Source organism: Danio aesculapii, chromosome 2 (genome assembly GCF_903798145.1).
Source record: "Danio aesculapii chromosome 2, fDanAes4.1, whole genome shotgun sequence".
Lineage (NCBI taxonomy): Eukaryota > Metazoa > Chordata > Actinopteri > Cypriniformes > Danionidae > Danio > Danio aesculapii.
The window spans coordinates 1,951,779-1,967,241 of record NC_079436.1 but is presented as its reverse complement, the minus strand read 5'-3'; the positions used below and the strand labels follow the sequence as shown (position 1 = coordinate 1,967,241).

Genomic DNA, 15,463 nt, shown 5'->3' with positions numbered 1-15,463 from the left:
GTGACATGATATACTAATTGCATCCCATTGACTTGCCATGTTTTACACCTTTAAATATGATGCTGTACAAAACAGACTGTGATTTGCTGGATGGGATCACATGATGTCTCTTGGGCAGTGATTCTCCAATTAAAGCTGCACTGTGTAATGTGCTCTGTCTCAATGCTATCTTGGGATCTCGGTCACATAGATATCATGTCAGCCCAACGTTTTCACACTGTATTCCTCCATAAGGCTGATTGGTTGTGAAAGGAACTTCTATATAGTGGTCATTTTAGAAATTGGAGTGCTGATTGGCTATTATGAGACATGAGGCATTCCGATCTTCATCAGCTGTTTCAATGCTATCTTGGGATCTCAGTCACAGAGATATCATGTCAGCCCAAATTTGCACACTGTATTGCTCCACAAGGCTAGTCATTTTCCAAATCTGAGAGCTGATTGGTCATTATAAGACATAACATCCAGAACTTCATATTTTGCGCAGATGACACAACTCATTATAGTTCCCACTGTAGTCCACAGGTCTTTCCAAGTAAATCTCAATGTCATCCAGCAGTTTTGCTTGACTTGAGATATGGATTTAATGGTTGTAGACGCTTCTACTAGGTGTACCAATTCCACCATTGCAAGGTATGCCTTTTGCTTCTTGATCAAATCTCTTTCTTCCAGTGTTGTATCTTGCCCACGATATCCCTGAATGAAAGGGTTGACCTTGCATCCTGGACCATCAATTGGGGACCATCATAATTCTCATCTTGTCCCATGCAATATGGATTCAATGATCATCTATAAGTCTTATAAGTTTACCAACTCCATCACCAATGCAAGTTATACCTTTAGTTTTTTTTTTGTTGTTGCTACAATCTCTTCCTTCCAGTGTTGTACCTTGCCCATGATATCTCAGAATGAAAGGCTTGACTTTGCATTCTGGACCATCAATTGTAGACCATATTTTTCATCTTCTCAATGTCCCCCTATGCCATCCACCAGTCTAGATTGACTTGAGATATGGATTTAATGATTGCTGACACTTCTTCTAGGTCAGTGGTCACCAAACTTGTTCCTGGAGGGCCGGTGTCCTGCAGATTTTAGCTCCAACCCTAATCAAACACACCTGAACAAGCTAATCAAGGTCTTACTAGGTATTCTTGAAACAATCAGGCAGGTGTGTTGAAGCAAGTTGGAGCTAAACCCTGCAGGGACACTGGCCCTCCAGGACTGTGATTGGTGACCCCTGTTCTAGGTGCACCAACTCCACTATTGCTAATTATGCATTTTGTTTGTAACCCAAAACTACCAGTATGACTTTGCATTGTGGGCCATCAATTGTAGACCATCATATTTTAGAACATCATTTGTAGACCATCATATCTTCTCAATGTTCTCCCACGTCATCCAGAAGTCTTGCTTGACTTGAGATATGGATTTAATGATTATATATAACTCTTATAAGTGCACCAACTCCATCACCACTGCAAATTATACCTGTAGTTTATTTATTTTTTGCCCAAATATCTTTCTTCCAGTGTTGTACTTTGCCTACAATTTCCCAGAATGAAAGGGTTGACCTTGCATCCTGCACCATCAATTGTGGACCATCATAATTTTCATCTTCTCTGTGTCCTCCAGAAATCTTGCTTGACTTGAGATATGGATTCAATGATCCAATATAATTCTAATGCTGTAAGCGCACCAACTCCATCACCATTGCGAGTTATGTCTAGTTCTTTGCTCAAGTCTCTTTCTTCCAGTGTTGTACTTTGCCTACAATTTCCCATAATGAAAGGGTTGACCCTGCATCCTGGACCATAAATTGTGGACCATCATAATTTTCATCTTCCCAATGTTTTCTCATGTTATCCAGAAGTCTTGCTTGACTTGAGATATGGATTTAATGATTGTGGATAATTCTTCTAGGTGCACCAACATTGCAAGTTACGCCTTTTTTTCTAACCCAAAACTATTTCTTCCGGTGTTCTACATGGCCTATGGTATACCAGAATGAAAGGGTTGACCTTGCATCCTGCACCATCAATTGTGGACCATCATAATTCTCATCTTCTCTGTGTCCTCCAGAAATCTTGCTTGACTTGAGATATGGATTCAATGATGATATATAATTCTAATGCTGTAAGCGCACCAACTCTATCACCGTTGCGAGTTATGTCTAGTTCTTTGCCCAAGTCTCTTTCTTCCAGTGTTGTACCTTGCCTACAATATTCCAGAATGAAAGGGTTGACTTTGTATCCTGTACTATCAATTGTAGACCATCATTTTTTCATCTTCTCAATGTTCTCCCATGTCATGCAGCAGTCTTGCTTCACTGGAGATATGGATTTAATGATTGTGGATAATTCTTCTAGGTGCACCAATTCCACTATTGCTAGTTATGCCTTTTGTTTCTTGACCAAATCTCTTTCTTTCAGTGTTGTACCTTGCCTAAGATATCCCAGAATAAAAGCTTTGACCTTGAATCCTAGACCGTCAATTGTGGACCATCATAATTCTCATCTTCTCACTGTCCTCTAATGCCATCCATAAGTCTTGCTTGACTTGAGATATGGATTTAATGATTGTGGATAATTCTTCTAGATGCACCAACATTGCAAGTTATGCCTTTGGTTTCTAACCCAGGTCTCTTTATTCCAGTGTTGTACCTTGCCGATAATATTCCAGAGTGAAAGGGTTGACTTTGCATCCTGGACCATCAATTGTAGACCATCATTTTTTCATCTTCTCAATGTTCTTCCATGTCATGCAGCAGTCTTGCTTGACTGGAGATATGACTAGAGATATGACTGGAGATATGAAGGAGATATGAGATATCTCCTTGACTGGAGATTTCTTTCAGTGTTGTACCTTGCCTAAGATATCCCAGAATAAAAGCTTTGACCTTGAATCCTAGACCGCCAATTGTGGACCATCATAATTCTCATCTTCTCACTGTCCTCTAATGCCATCCATAAGTCTTGCTTGACTTGAGATATGGATTTAATGATTGTGGATAATTCTTCTAGATGCACCAACATTGCAAGTTATGCCTTTGGTTTCTAACCCAAGTCTCTTTCTTCCAGTGTTGTACCTTGCCTATGATATTCCAGAATGAAAGGGTTGACTTTCAATGCTGGATTGTGCTGTTAGTCTTGTAATGTGCTCTGTCTCAATGCTATCTTGAAACCTTGGTCACATAGATATCATGTCAGCTTCATATGTTGTACAAATGAGACGACTCATTATATTTCCCACTGTAGTCCACAGGTCTTTCCAAGTAAATCTCATCTTCTCAATGTCATCCAGCAGTCTTGCTTGATTTGAGATATGGATTTAATGATTGCAGACACTTCTTCGAGGTGCACCAATTCCACCATTGCTAGTTTTGCATTTTGTTTGCAACCCAAAACATTTTCTTCCCGTTTTGTACCTTGCCTAAGATATCCCAGAATGAAAGGGTTGACTTTGCATCCTGGACCATCAATTGTAGACCATTATATTTTAATCTTCTCAATGTCCTCTCATGTTATCCAGAAGTCTTGATTAACTTGAGATTTGGATTTAATGATTGTGGATAATTCTTCTAGGTGCACCAACATTTCAAGTTATGCCTTTTGTTTATAATCCAAATCTCTATCTTCCAGTGTTGTCTACAATATCCCGGAATGAAAGGGTTGACTTTCAGTGCTGGATTGTGCTGTTAGTCTTGTGATGTGCTCTGTCTCAATGCTATCTTGGGATCTCAGTCACATAGATATTATGTCTGCCCAATGCTTTCACACTGTATTCCTCCATAAGTCCAGTAATTGGTTGTGAAAGGGCCCTGTTTCCATATAGTCCTATCCTGCTGAGACATCTGGGTAAGCCAAGCCAATTCCTCATGTGTGAGCTAATCAATCACTCCAGCTCGCTGACCCGTCTAAGGGTGACTTTGCACAAGGTAATTGGCCAGAAAGAGAGGGTGGCTCAAACTTTGGTGCCTCCAATTTGGGCCGGTGCCCTGTCTTTCCTGAGAGGCAAGTACTGTTGATGCTGAGGTCAGACACAATATCCGTTCTTATCTGTTGTACTTATGTGTTGTTTATGTCCACAAGCAACCAGCATCCAGGCTTTTACCTGGCTCTACAAAAAATGCTTTTCTTACTTCGATTATATGTCTTGTTTTTAGTCCAAGTCTTAAATCGCGAATCCCTTTCTAGACATGCAATACATATCGTCTTGTTTTAAGAAACAATACAACAAAATAAAGTGAGTTTTAACATAAAACAAGCTAAACAATCTGCCAATGGGGTCAGCAAAAGTAAAAATCAAGATTATTTTGCTTACCCCATTCTTTTTTTGCTTGTTTTAGGGAAAAACTCACTCAATGTGTTTAACTGCGTTACTTAATTGCATTCCTGCATTGAGTTCACACATACTCTCTGGCTGCTACTTCATAGCCGTGGTGGACATTTCTCTCGGTCCCACGCTGAACGCAGTCGACCAATCACAACAGACTGGGAAATCAGTGGTAGGGTCAGAATTTGGCATCAACAACATGAAAGCATGGATCCATCCTGCCTTGTATCAACAGTTCAGGCTGGTGGTGGTGGTGTAATGGTGTGGGGGAGATTTTCTTGCCACACTTTGGCCCCATTAGTACCAATTGAGCATTGTGTCAACGCCACAGCCTACCTGAGTATTGTTGCTGACCATGTCCATCCCTTTATGACCACAGTTTACCCATTTTCTGATGGCTACTTCCAGCAGGATAACATCATGTCATAAAGAGTGAATCATCTCACTGGTTTCTTGAACATGACAATGAGTTCACTGTACTTAAATGGCCTCCACAGTCAGCAGATCTCAATCCAATAGAGCACCTTTAGGATGTGGTGGAACGGGAGATTCACATCATGGATGTGCAGCTGACAAATCTGCAGCAACTGTGTGATGCTATCATGTCAATATGGAGCAAAATCTCTAAGGAATTTTCCAGTAGTTTGTTGAAGGATTAAAGCAGCTCTGAAGGCAAAAGAGGTCCAACCTGGCACTAGTAAGGTGTACCTAATAAAGTGGCCGGTTAATTAGGGTAAAGTTAGGTCTAATTAGGCAAGTCATTGTATACATACAGTGAAAAATTCCTGAATCTGTTCAACATAATTTGGGAAATATTTGAAAAAGCAAACAAAAATCATAAGAGGGCGAATAATTTTGACTTCTCTTTTGACATGAATTCAGGGATCTGACACTCACCGCATGTAAATCTCGATGCACCATCAGGATTGCGAAGTTGGTCAGGTGACTGCAGGAACAGGTGGTGTGTGTTTTGTTTGTGGATAAGAGTTTGCAGCCTTGCGTGGACCAGTATCCGGACATGCTCCGCTCTGAATAGTTCCAAAACGAGCAGTTTGGGTTAAAGTAGTTCTCCGTCTGACAAATACAAAACAAATGTAGGGTTATTATGACTATTCTTTGCATGTTTAAAGTGACATCTGCAAGCCACTTCTTAATAATATTGGCACAAAGTTTCATAGTCAAACATATTTTGTTCTTGATTAAAAATCTCTAATATATGGCAATTTTATAGGGGATCTATTACTCAAAAAACACTTTTATAAAGGGTTTAAACACAGTTGTGTGGCAGCAGTCTCTAATGGTAAACATTTATTAATTTTATTTTTATAAACACACTTCATTAAACACAGTGTGCAGACACTTAACGTTCCCTAAAAGAAAACATATTAAGGGAAATACTGCAAATATGTAACTGACTTTCATAGTAGGAAAAAAAATACAGTAGTCAATGGTTACTAGTTTTCAACATTCTTCAAAATATCTTCTTTTTTGTTTAACAGAATAATCCTGTATCCATTGACTTTTATAGTAGGAAAAGAAATACTATGGGAGTCAATGGTTACTGGTTTTCAACATTCTTCAAAATATCTTCTTTTTTGTTTAACAGAATAAACCTGTAACCATTGACTTTCATAGTAGAAAAAAATACATACTATGGAAGTCAATGGTTACAGGATTATTCTGTTAAACACAAAAGAGGATATTTTGAAGAATGTTTAAAACCTGTAACCATTTATTTCCATTGTAGGAAAAAGAAATACTATGAAAGTCAAGGGTTATCGGTTTTCAACATTCTTCAAAGTATCTTTTTTTGTGTGTTTAACAGAATAAACCTGTAACCATTGACTTTCAAAGTAAGAAAAGGAAATACTATGGACGTAAATGGTTACAGGTTTATTTTGTTAAACACAAAAGATGATATAAAGAATATCATAAAGAATGTTGAAAACCGGTAACCATTGACTTCTATAGTTAGAAAAGAAATACTATGGAAGTCAATGATTACCGATTTTCAACAGTCTTCAAAATATCTTATTTTGTGTTTAACATAATAAACCAGTTAACATTGACTTCCATAATAGGAAAAATAAATATTACAGAAGTCAATGGTTACCAGTTTTTAACATTCTTCAAAGTATCTTCTTTTTGTGTTTAACGGAATAAACCAGTTAACATTGACTTCCATAATAGGAGAACGACATACTATGGAAGTCAATGATTACCGGTTTTCAACATTCTTCAAAATATCTTCTTTTGTGTTTAACAGAGTAAACCTGTAACCATTGTTTAACATAATAAACCCGTAACCACTGACTTCCATAGTAGGAAAAATAAATACCATGGAAGTCAATGGTTACTGGTTTTCAGCATTCTTCAAAGTATCTTCTTTTTGTGTTTAACAGAATAAACCAGTTAACATTGACTTCCATAATAGGAGAATGACATACTATGGAAGTCAATGGTTACCGGTTTTCAACATTCTCTCAAATATCTTCTTTTTGTGTTCAACAGAATAAAGAAACTCAAATATTGCTTAAGGGGGCTAATTATATTGACCTTAAATGTTTTTTGTTTTAAACAACTATCTTTCTAGCCAAAATGAAAAAAAAGGAAGCAAGAAGAAAAAATATTATAGGAAATACTGTGAAAAATTCCTGAATCTGTTCAACATTATTTGGGAAATATCTTTTAAAAGATATTAATAAAATAGATCTAACTGTATGTATAGTTTAATGAGGCATGCATATGTATCACAGCGTATAATTTGCACACTGAGCTAATCCTTATAATGAGCAAACAAAAACAAATGCTTTGGTTTCTTACGTCCAGATGCTCTAGAGTGAATATAACAGGCTCGGACACGAACACGCGGCTGGACTCTTTGTTGATGGATGCAGACAGGATGTGTGAGTTGACGGTGAGAGTATGGTTTCTGACTCCTCCTTCTCCCATCAGCCTCACTGTGGCGTTTTCTGTACTCAGGAAATGTCCCAAATGCTTATAAAGCACAAAAACCAGCTTGGCGACACCTAGGACAGACACACGATAACAGACCATTAACACTTGGCTGGAGAAACAAACAGAACATATCTATCTCAAACAAGCTGGGTCAAACGGCATTAAAGGAACACTCCAGCTAATTTTACAGTTTAGATTGACCCTTTTTGAATCCATTCTGACTATGTCCAAGTCAGGCGGGAACACTTTTAGCTTAGCTTAGCTTAGCATAGATCATTGAATCGGATTAGACCGTTAGCATCTCATGCAAAAAGCTCAAAAAATTGTTTTGATACTATTCCTATTTAAAGCTCGACTCTTCTGTAGTTACACCATGTACTATGACTGACGGAAAATGAAAAGTTGCTATTTTCTAGGCTGGATAGGAACTATACAGATAGGAACTATACTCTCATTCTGGCGTAATAATCAAGGAACTTTGGTGCCATACCATGGCTGCAGCAGGAGCAATTATAACATGAAGTGCTATAAGGTAGTTACCTATCCTGGGGGCTATTTTCAAGAGCTATGTATTTTCATTGTACCTGCTGCAGCACAATTACAGAAATTTATGATGCTAATGGTCTAATCCGAGTCAATGATCTATGCTAAGCTAAGCTAAAATTGCTCTGAAATTGTACACACATTTAGAAAATGTCAAGGTAGTTATTTGGGTTTTATTTGAACAAACTAATTAAATTACAAAAATTAAAAATGACAAAATGACCAAACAAAAAAGAAGATATTTTGAAGAATGTTCCACTGTAAAAAAAAAACCTGCAATATAAATTTTTTGCTGTTGAATCAACTGAACCTTTCTAATCAACTCAACATACATCAATTAAACTGACTAAAATAAGAAGTAAACTTTGTATGACAAAAAAAAGTAGTTGAAACCTGATTAACTTAGTAAAAGAAGTTAAAGTAACATAACATAAAAGTGATTATGATGTTTTGACAGTATTTTTTAGTATTATAGAAATCAATGGTTACCGGTTTCTAACATTATTCAAAATATCTTCTGTGTTCAACAGAAGAAGAAAAATAGCACTTATAAAGTATGATCTTATTCTACATCCTTAATCCTACACAATACCTAACGCCAACTATTACCTTAATAACTATTAATAATCAGCTAATTAGTAGTTTATTGAGCTAAAATTCTTAGTTTATGGTTTGTTAATAGAATGAACTGTACATTAAAATAAACTGTAAAGGGTCTGACACTACTCAAGGATGCATTTGTATATTTGGGTGAACGAACCCTTTATCTAAGCATCTGAAGCTCTAAGCATTTAAACTCACCATAACCTTCTTATTTATTTATTTATTACCGTTTTTGCTGTTGAGTTTGACCATGTTGGCAGACAGCTGAATGGTGGCTCCTCTTTTGCTGGTTTGTGGAAACCTGAAGTCCTGGATTTGCCCGTCGGTGCTCAACACGTACACATCCAACACTGAATAGAGACACAAAACACAAAGGCATGAATCATTATTGAGGAAAAAAGACATGTTTTTCTTACATTCTTCAGGTCATTCAGGTCAAATTCAATCGAAAAATTTAAATGTACTCTACCTTAAGGTAGTGCAAACCTTCACGAGTTTCTTTTTTCAGTTGAAAACAAAAGAAGATATTTTGAAAAATGTTAGAAAACTCAAAGTGGGCGAAAAACATACTATGGAAGTCAAGGTTTTTCTTCAAAATGTCTTCTTTCGTGTTTAACAGAATAAACCTGTATCTATTGACTTCCATAGTAGGGAAAAATAAATACTATAGAAGTCAATGGTTACTGGTTTTCAACATTCTTCAAAATATCTTCTTTTGTATTTGACAGAATACACCTGCAACCATTCATATTTAGAGTATGAAAATAAACACTATAGAAGTCAACGGTTACTGGTTTTCAACATTCTTCAAAATATCTTCTTTTGTGTAAAACAGAATAAACCTGCAAACATTGACTGCCATAGTAGGAAAAACAAATACTATAGAAGCCAATGATTGCAAGTTTATTCTGTTATACGCAAAAGAAAATATTTTTAAGAATGTTGAAAACCAGTAACAATTGACTTCCATAGTAGGAAAAACAAATATTATAGAAGTCAATGGTAACCAGTTTTCAACATTCTTCAAAATATCTTCTTTTGTGTATAACAGGATAAACCTGCAATCATTGACTTGGATAGTAGAAAAAACAAACAATATAGAAGTCAATGTTTGCTGGTTTTTAACATTCTTCAAAGTTTCTTGTTTTGTGTTGAACAGAATAAACATGTAACCATTGACTGTCATAGTGGAGAAAACAAATACTATGAAAGTCAATGGTTACAGGTTTTAAATTTTTTTTTTAAATATCTTCTTTTGTGTTTAACAGAATACACCTGCAACCATTAACTTTCATGGTAGGAAAAACAAATACTATATAAGTCAATGTTTACGGGTTTTCAACATTCTTCAAAATATCTTCTTTGGTGTTTAACAGATAAAACCTGTAACTACTGACATTCATAGTAGGAAAAACTAATACTATGGAAGTCAATGGTTACCAGTTTTCAACATTCTTCAAAATATCTTCTTTTTGTGTTCAACAGAATACAACTGCAACCATTGTTTAAGAGAATAAACCTGTAACCATTGACTTTCATGGTAGGAAAAACAAATACCATGAAAGTCAGTGGTTACAGGTTTTCAACATTCTTCAAAATATCGTCTTTGGTGTTTAACAGAAAAAAACCTGTAACCATTGACTTTTGTAGTAGGAAAAACTAATACTATGGAAGTCAATGGTTACCGGTTTTCAACATTCTTCAAAATATCTTCTTTTTGTGTTCAACAGAATATAGAAACTCAAATAGGTTTGTGACAAGTGAAATGTGAGTAAATGATGACAGATTTTTCAGTTTTTGAGTGAACTATTCCTTTAATAACTGCTCCATTAAACCAGTGTGAGGTAATTCAATTAAAACAAGACACTGTGAAGAGAGCGAATCAAGAAGAAAGCAAGATAATTGTGTTTCAAAGCTTCCTAATGCACTTCAGGCCAACTAATTGCGTTGCTACCACATCGCATAATTCCCAAATACGAAATAAAGTACAATAAATGTTGTTCTCAACTGAGTTCACTGGTCGCTTAATTAAAAACAGCTAATGCATTACTATTAACTGATGTTGAGTCATTCTTTCCAACATCCTCCACATTGTGCTTTGTGACATTGGTTTGTCTTTTGATGTGAAAGCAGAAGATCTGAGCTATGTTTCAGGGTTGAGTCTCTTTTGTCTGACAGCAGCAGAAAGCTACCAACACACACACACACACACACACACACACACACTTTAGACACGCATTTAACACTTTGGATGGAGTTACATTAAAGATTACAGTAAACACAGACTTTAAACAGCAGCTTCAAAAATGTAGGTATTATGGTTATTATGATTATAAACAAATACTATGCAAGTCAATGGTTACCAGTTTTCAACATCTTCAAAATATCTTCTTCAGTGTTTAACATAATAACATAACATAAACCTGTAACCATTGACTTTCATAGTAGAAAAGAGAAATACTATAGAAGTAAATATCGAAGATATTTCGAAGAATGTTGAAAACCAGTAACGTTTGACTTCCATTGCATTTGCTTTTCCTACTATGAAAGTCAATGGTTACCAGGTTTATTCTGTTAAACACAAAAGATGATATTTCGAAAAATGTTGAAAACTGGCAATCACTGACTTCTAAAGTATTTGTTTTTTCTACTATGGAAGTCAATGGTTACAGGTTTATTCCGTTAAACACAAAAGAACATATTTTGAAGAATGTTGAAAACCGGTAACCACTGACTGCTACAGTATTTTGTTTATCCTACTATGGAAGTCAATGGTTACAGGCTTATTCTGTTAAAAACAAAAGAACCTATTTTGAAGAATGTTGAAAACCGGTAACCACTGACTGCTATAGTATTTTGTTTATCCTACTATGGAAGTAAATGGTTACAGGCTTATTCTGTTAAAAACAAAAGAACCTATTTTGAAGAATGTTAGAAACTGGTAACCATTGACTTTTTTAGTACTTGTTTTTCCTACTATGGAAGTCAATGGTTACAGGTTTATTCCGTAAAACACAAAAGAACCTATTTTGAAGAATGTTGAAAACCGGTAACCACTGACTGCTATAGTATTTTGTTTATCCTACTATGGAAGTCAATGGTTACAGGTTTATTCTCTTAAACAATGGTTGCACGTTTATTCTGTTAAACACAAAAGAACATTTTTTGAAGAATGTTGAAAACCGGTAACCATTGACTTTTATAATATTTGTTTTTCCTACTATGGAAGTCAATGGTTACAGGTTTATTCTGTTAAATACCAAAGAAAATATTTAGAAAAATGTTAAAAACCGGTAACCATTGACTTTTATAGCATTTGTTTTTCCCCATTATTGAAGTCAATGGTTACAGGTTTATTCTGTTAAACACAAAAGAAGATATTTTGAAGAATGTTAAAAATCGGTAACCATTATCTTTTATAGCAATCGGTTTTCCTACTATGGAAGTCAATGGTTACAGGTTTATTCTGTAAAACACAAAAGAACACATTTTGAAGAATGTTGAAAACTGGTAAATTAATCCATATTATTATACTTTATATACCATTTAAATATTTGAAAGAAGAATTTAAAGGGCTAATAATTTGTTCTCCGACTGTAAATACACTCTTACATTTTTACAATTATTTACCAGTGTTTTCCTATTATATTTGGCCCTATGTTTGATCTGTCAGTTTTTATGGCTTCAGTCTGTCTGAGTTTTGTCCGTCTCTACATATATTCCCAGACAGACTCAGTGATGGTGAAATCAGATCTCACACACACACACAGACACACACACGTACACGTCCCGCTGGATTAATAGACATGATCTGTTAGTCATGTTTCAGAGCAGACGGTTTTTAGATTACCTCTCTTCACATTCATCATACAGATTTAAACAGAATAATATTGCAGTAAACTCATATTAAATACATAGAGAAGTTATGAAATATGTATTGCGTATTTTATCGACGCGTATTAAACACTGCGTCAGGTTTCAGTAAACTGAGGTTTGTGAAAGAGCCGCTGGCGGTTCATGAATGCACTGAATAAACACTGAATAAACAATATCTGCTGTCCACACTTTATACATCAACGATATGTTTGGCGAACGGGAAATGATGTGTAAATCCAGTGATCAGAAACTAATTATGATGAGTGATTATAATCATCTGAATAGACGCTGGAGTGCAATTACACAAAGCTGAAGACCTGCATACAAGCAGACTTCATTAGAAAAGAGACATTTAAAAGGGAGAATTTTTTGGTGGAATTAATAAATGATGGAAAATATTGACATTTATTTGAAGAAGTGCAAGATGACACTTTTTAAATAAGTTTATATATTTATCTACACAGTATACTCCATTCTGAAGCTTGGGGTGTGTAGGATTTATTTGACTGGACTTTTGAATTACGGATAAAATAAAATAAAATAAAATAAAATAAAATAAAATAAAATAAAATAAAATAAAATAAAATAAAATAAAATAAAATTCATGGCATTTTGATTTTTTTTTAATTTACTGAATAAATAAATAATCATAATAAAACATATAAAATTTTTTAAAAATATAAATAAAAATACATTATAAAAAATAAAAATAAAATAAATTAATGCTATTTTGAATAAAATGTAATTATTAAAAAAAAATATTGAATACATTTTTAAAATACATAAAAAATCTAATAAATAATAAATAATAATAAAAATAAATTAACTTTAATATTAAATATTTTTTTAATAAAAATAAAAATATATGATAAAAACTAATAAAATAATAACAAATTTATTAATTAATTAAAATAAATTCATGTCATTTTGAATATTTTACTTGAGTGAATAATATGTAATCATTAAAATATATAAAAAAAATTATATTAATAAATAAAAAATATATAGTAAAAATTTAGTAAATAATGCATAATAATAAATAATTAAAAATAAAAATGTATGGCATTTTGAATAGTTTTGAGTAAATAAAATGCAATGAGTAAAAAAATATATTAAATACAATTTTTAAATATAAATAAATAAATAATAAAAAATTATAAAAAAAAAATTCATGCCAGTTTGAATATTTTACTTACTGAATAAATGTATTCAGGAAAAATATATTAAATATTTTATAAAAAAATGTAAATAATAAATAAATAAAAATACATAACAAAATAATAATAATGAAAAAGTTAATTAATTAAACATAAAATCATTATATCTTGAATATTTTACTTGAGTGAATAAAATAAAATAATTAAAAAACATAAATAAATAATAATAAATAATAAATAAAATAAATTCATGCCATTTTGAATATTTTACGATGTAAAAACGATGTAAATAATCTAAAATAAAAATTGACAATATAAATGAATAAAAATATATTGTGAATACAAAAATTATGATAATTAAAAATATAATTAAATATAAATACATTTAAAAATACATTTTACTGGGAAACTGTACTATGGAAAGTGAACGCATACGTTGGCGGTTCATTCCGCTGTGGTGACCCCTGATTAATAAAGGGACTAAGCTGGTGGAAAATGAATGAATGAATATTTTGAATAATATTATTCTGACTCCTGGTTGGTCAAACTGAAGCCGGTTCTCTGTAAACTCAGTTTCCAGCAGTTTCTCAGCTTGACTTCTCGACTACAGGCTGGAAATAATAATGATTTTCTGAACCGGATCGACTCTGCCGGGAAAAACTCTGTAACTGCTGCTGTTGTGAAGCTTCTCTTTGTCTTTTCTTTTCCTTCTAGGAAAGCTGATCTGCTGAAAACACCGACCACAACACACACTTCCACTGCTCCTCACACACTGATTATAAAGCCCAGGACAGCATTCACAGGTCAAAACTACTCAGCCCGCCTGTGAATTTCTTCATCAAATATTTCCCAAATGATGTTGAACAGATTCAGGAATTTTTCACAGTATTTCCTATTATATTTTTTCTTCTGGAGAAAGTCTTTTTTGTTTGATTTCGGCTAGAATAAAAGCAGTTCTTATTGTTTTAAAGCCATTTTATGGTCAATATTATTAGCCCCCTTCAGCAATATTAGTTTTGGATTGTCTCCAGAACAAACCACTGTTAAGCAATGACTTGCCTAATTACCCTAACTTTACCCTAATTACCCTAGTTAAGCCTTTAAATGTCACTTTAAGCTGAATACTAGTGTCTTGAAGAATATCTAGTCTAATATTATTTACTGTCATCATGACAAAGAGAAAATAAATCAGTTTAGGAATGAGTTATTAAAACTATCATGTGTAGAAATGTGCTGAAACAAATATAGCTTAAGCGGTCTAATAATATTGACCTTAAAATTGTTTAAAAAAATTAAAAACAGCTTTTGTTGTTGTCACAATCACATATGATGGGATTTGTAGTTCTTTTGATGGCAGATTTGTAGTTCTCCAGCAATCCGTATGGACTAGATCGCTGGAGAACTACAAATGTGCCATCAAAAGAACTACAAATCCCATCATACCTGTTCACACACACCAGTTGCAGCTCACCCACTGATTGCGCGCACACACAGATGGAAGCTCATCACGAACTGATTCCAGGACTATTTATACAGCTCACGCACACATCGGGGATGAGTCTTGTTCGCTGTATTCTGTAAGCATTTTAAAGTGTTATTTCTTGACTAGCCTTCCCATGTTTTGTTAATTGTTTTATGTTGTTTGCTGCCTGACTACTCTTTTGGATAACCTGCATGCTCCTGCTTTGCTCTTGTGTTGACCATTGCCTGCCTGACGAGTCTCTGTTCAATAAAGTACTGCACGTGGATCCTCAACTCCGTAGTCCAGCGTCCTAAAGTCATTCTAGTCGAAATCAAACAAGAAAGACTTTCTTTAGAAGGAAAAACATTACAGGAAATACTGTGAAAAATTCCTGAATCTGTTCAACATCATTTGGGGGAAAAATAATAATCACAGGAGGGCTGATAGGAAAATGGCAAAATAAAATCCTGCTTGTTTTACACTGATTTACACTGAATATGTTCCAGAAACAGATGATGTGAGATTCTGGAGC

The 15,463-nt window shown here is 34.1% G+C and overlaps 1 protein-coding gene across 1 annotated transcript in view; it reads right to left on the bottom strand.

Moving 5' to 3' along the window:
- The window catches only part of LOC130234359 (adhesion G protein-coupled receptor L2), a 254,267-nt gene that overhangs the window by 49,934 nt on the left and 188,870 nt on the right, over positions 1 to 15,463 (bottom strand). Inside the window, 3 exon segments of the mRNA XM_056464612.1 lie at positions 5,230 to 5,406; positions 7,156 to 7,361; positions 8,664 to 8,786. Of these exon segments, the coding sequence (XP_056320587.1) occupies positions 5,230 to 5,406; positions 7,156 to 7,361; positions 8,664 to 8,786 (506 nt within the window).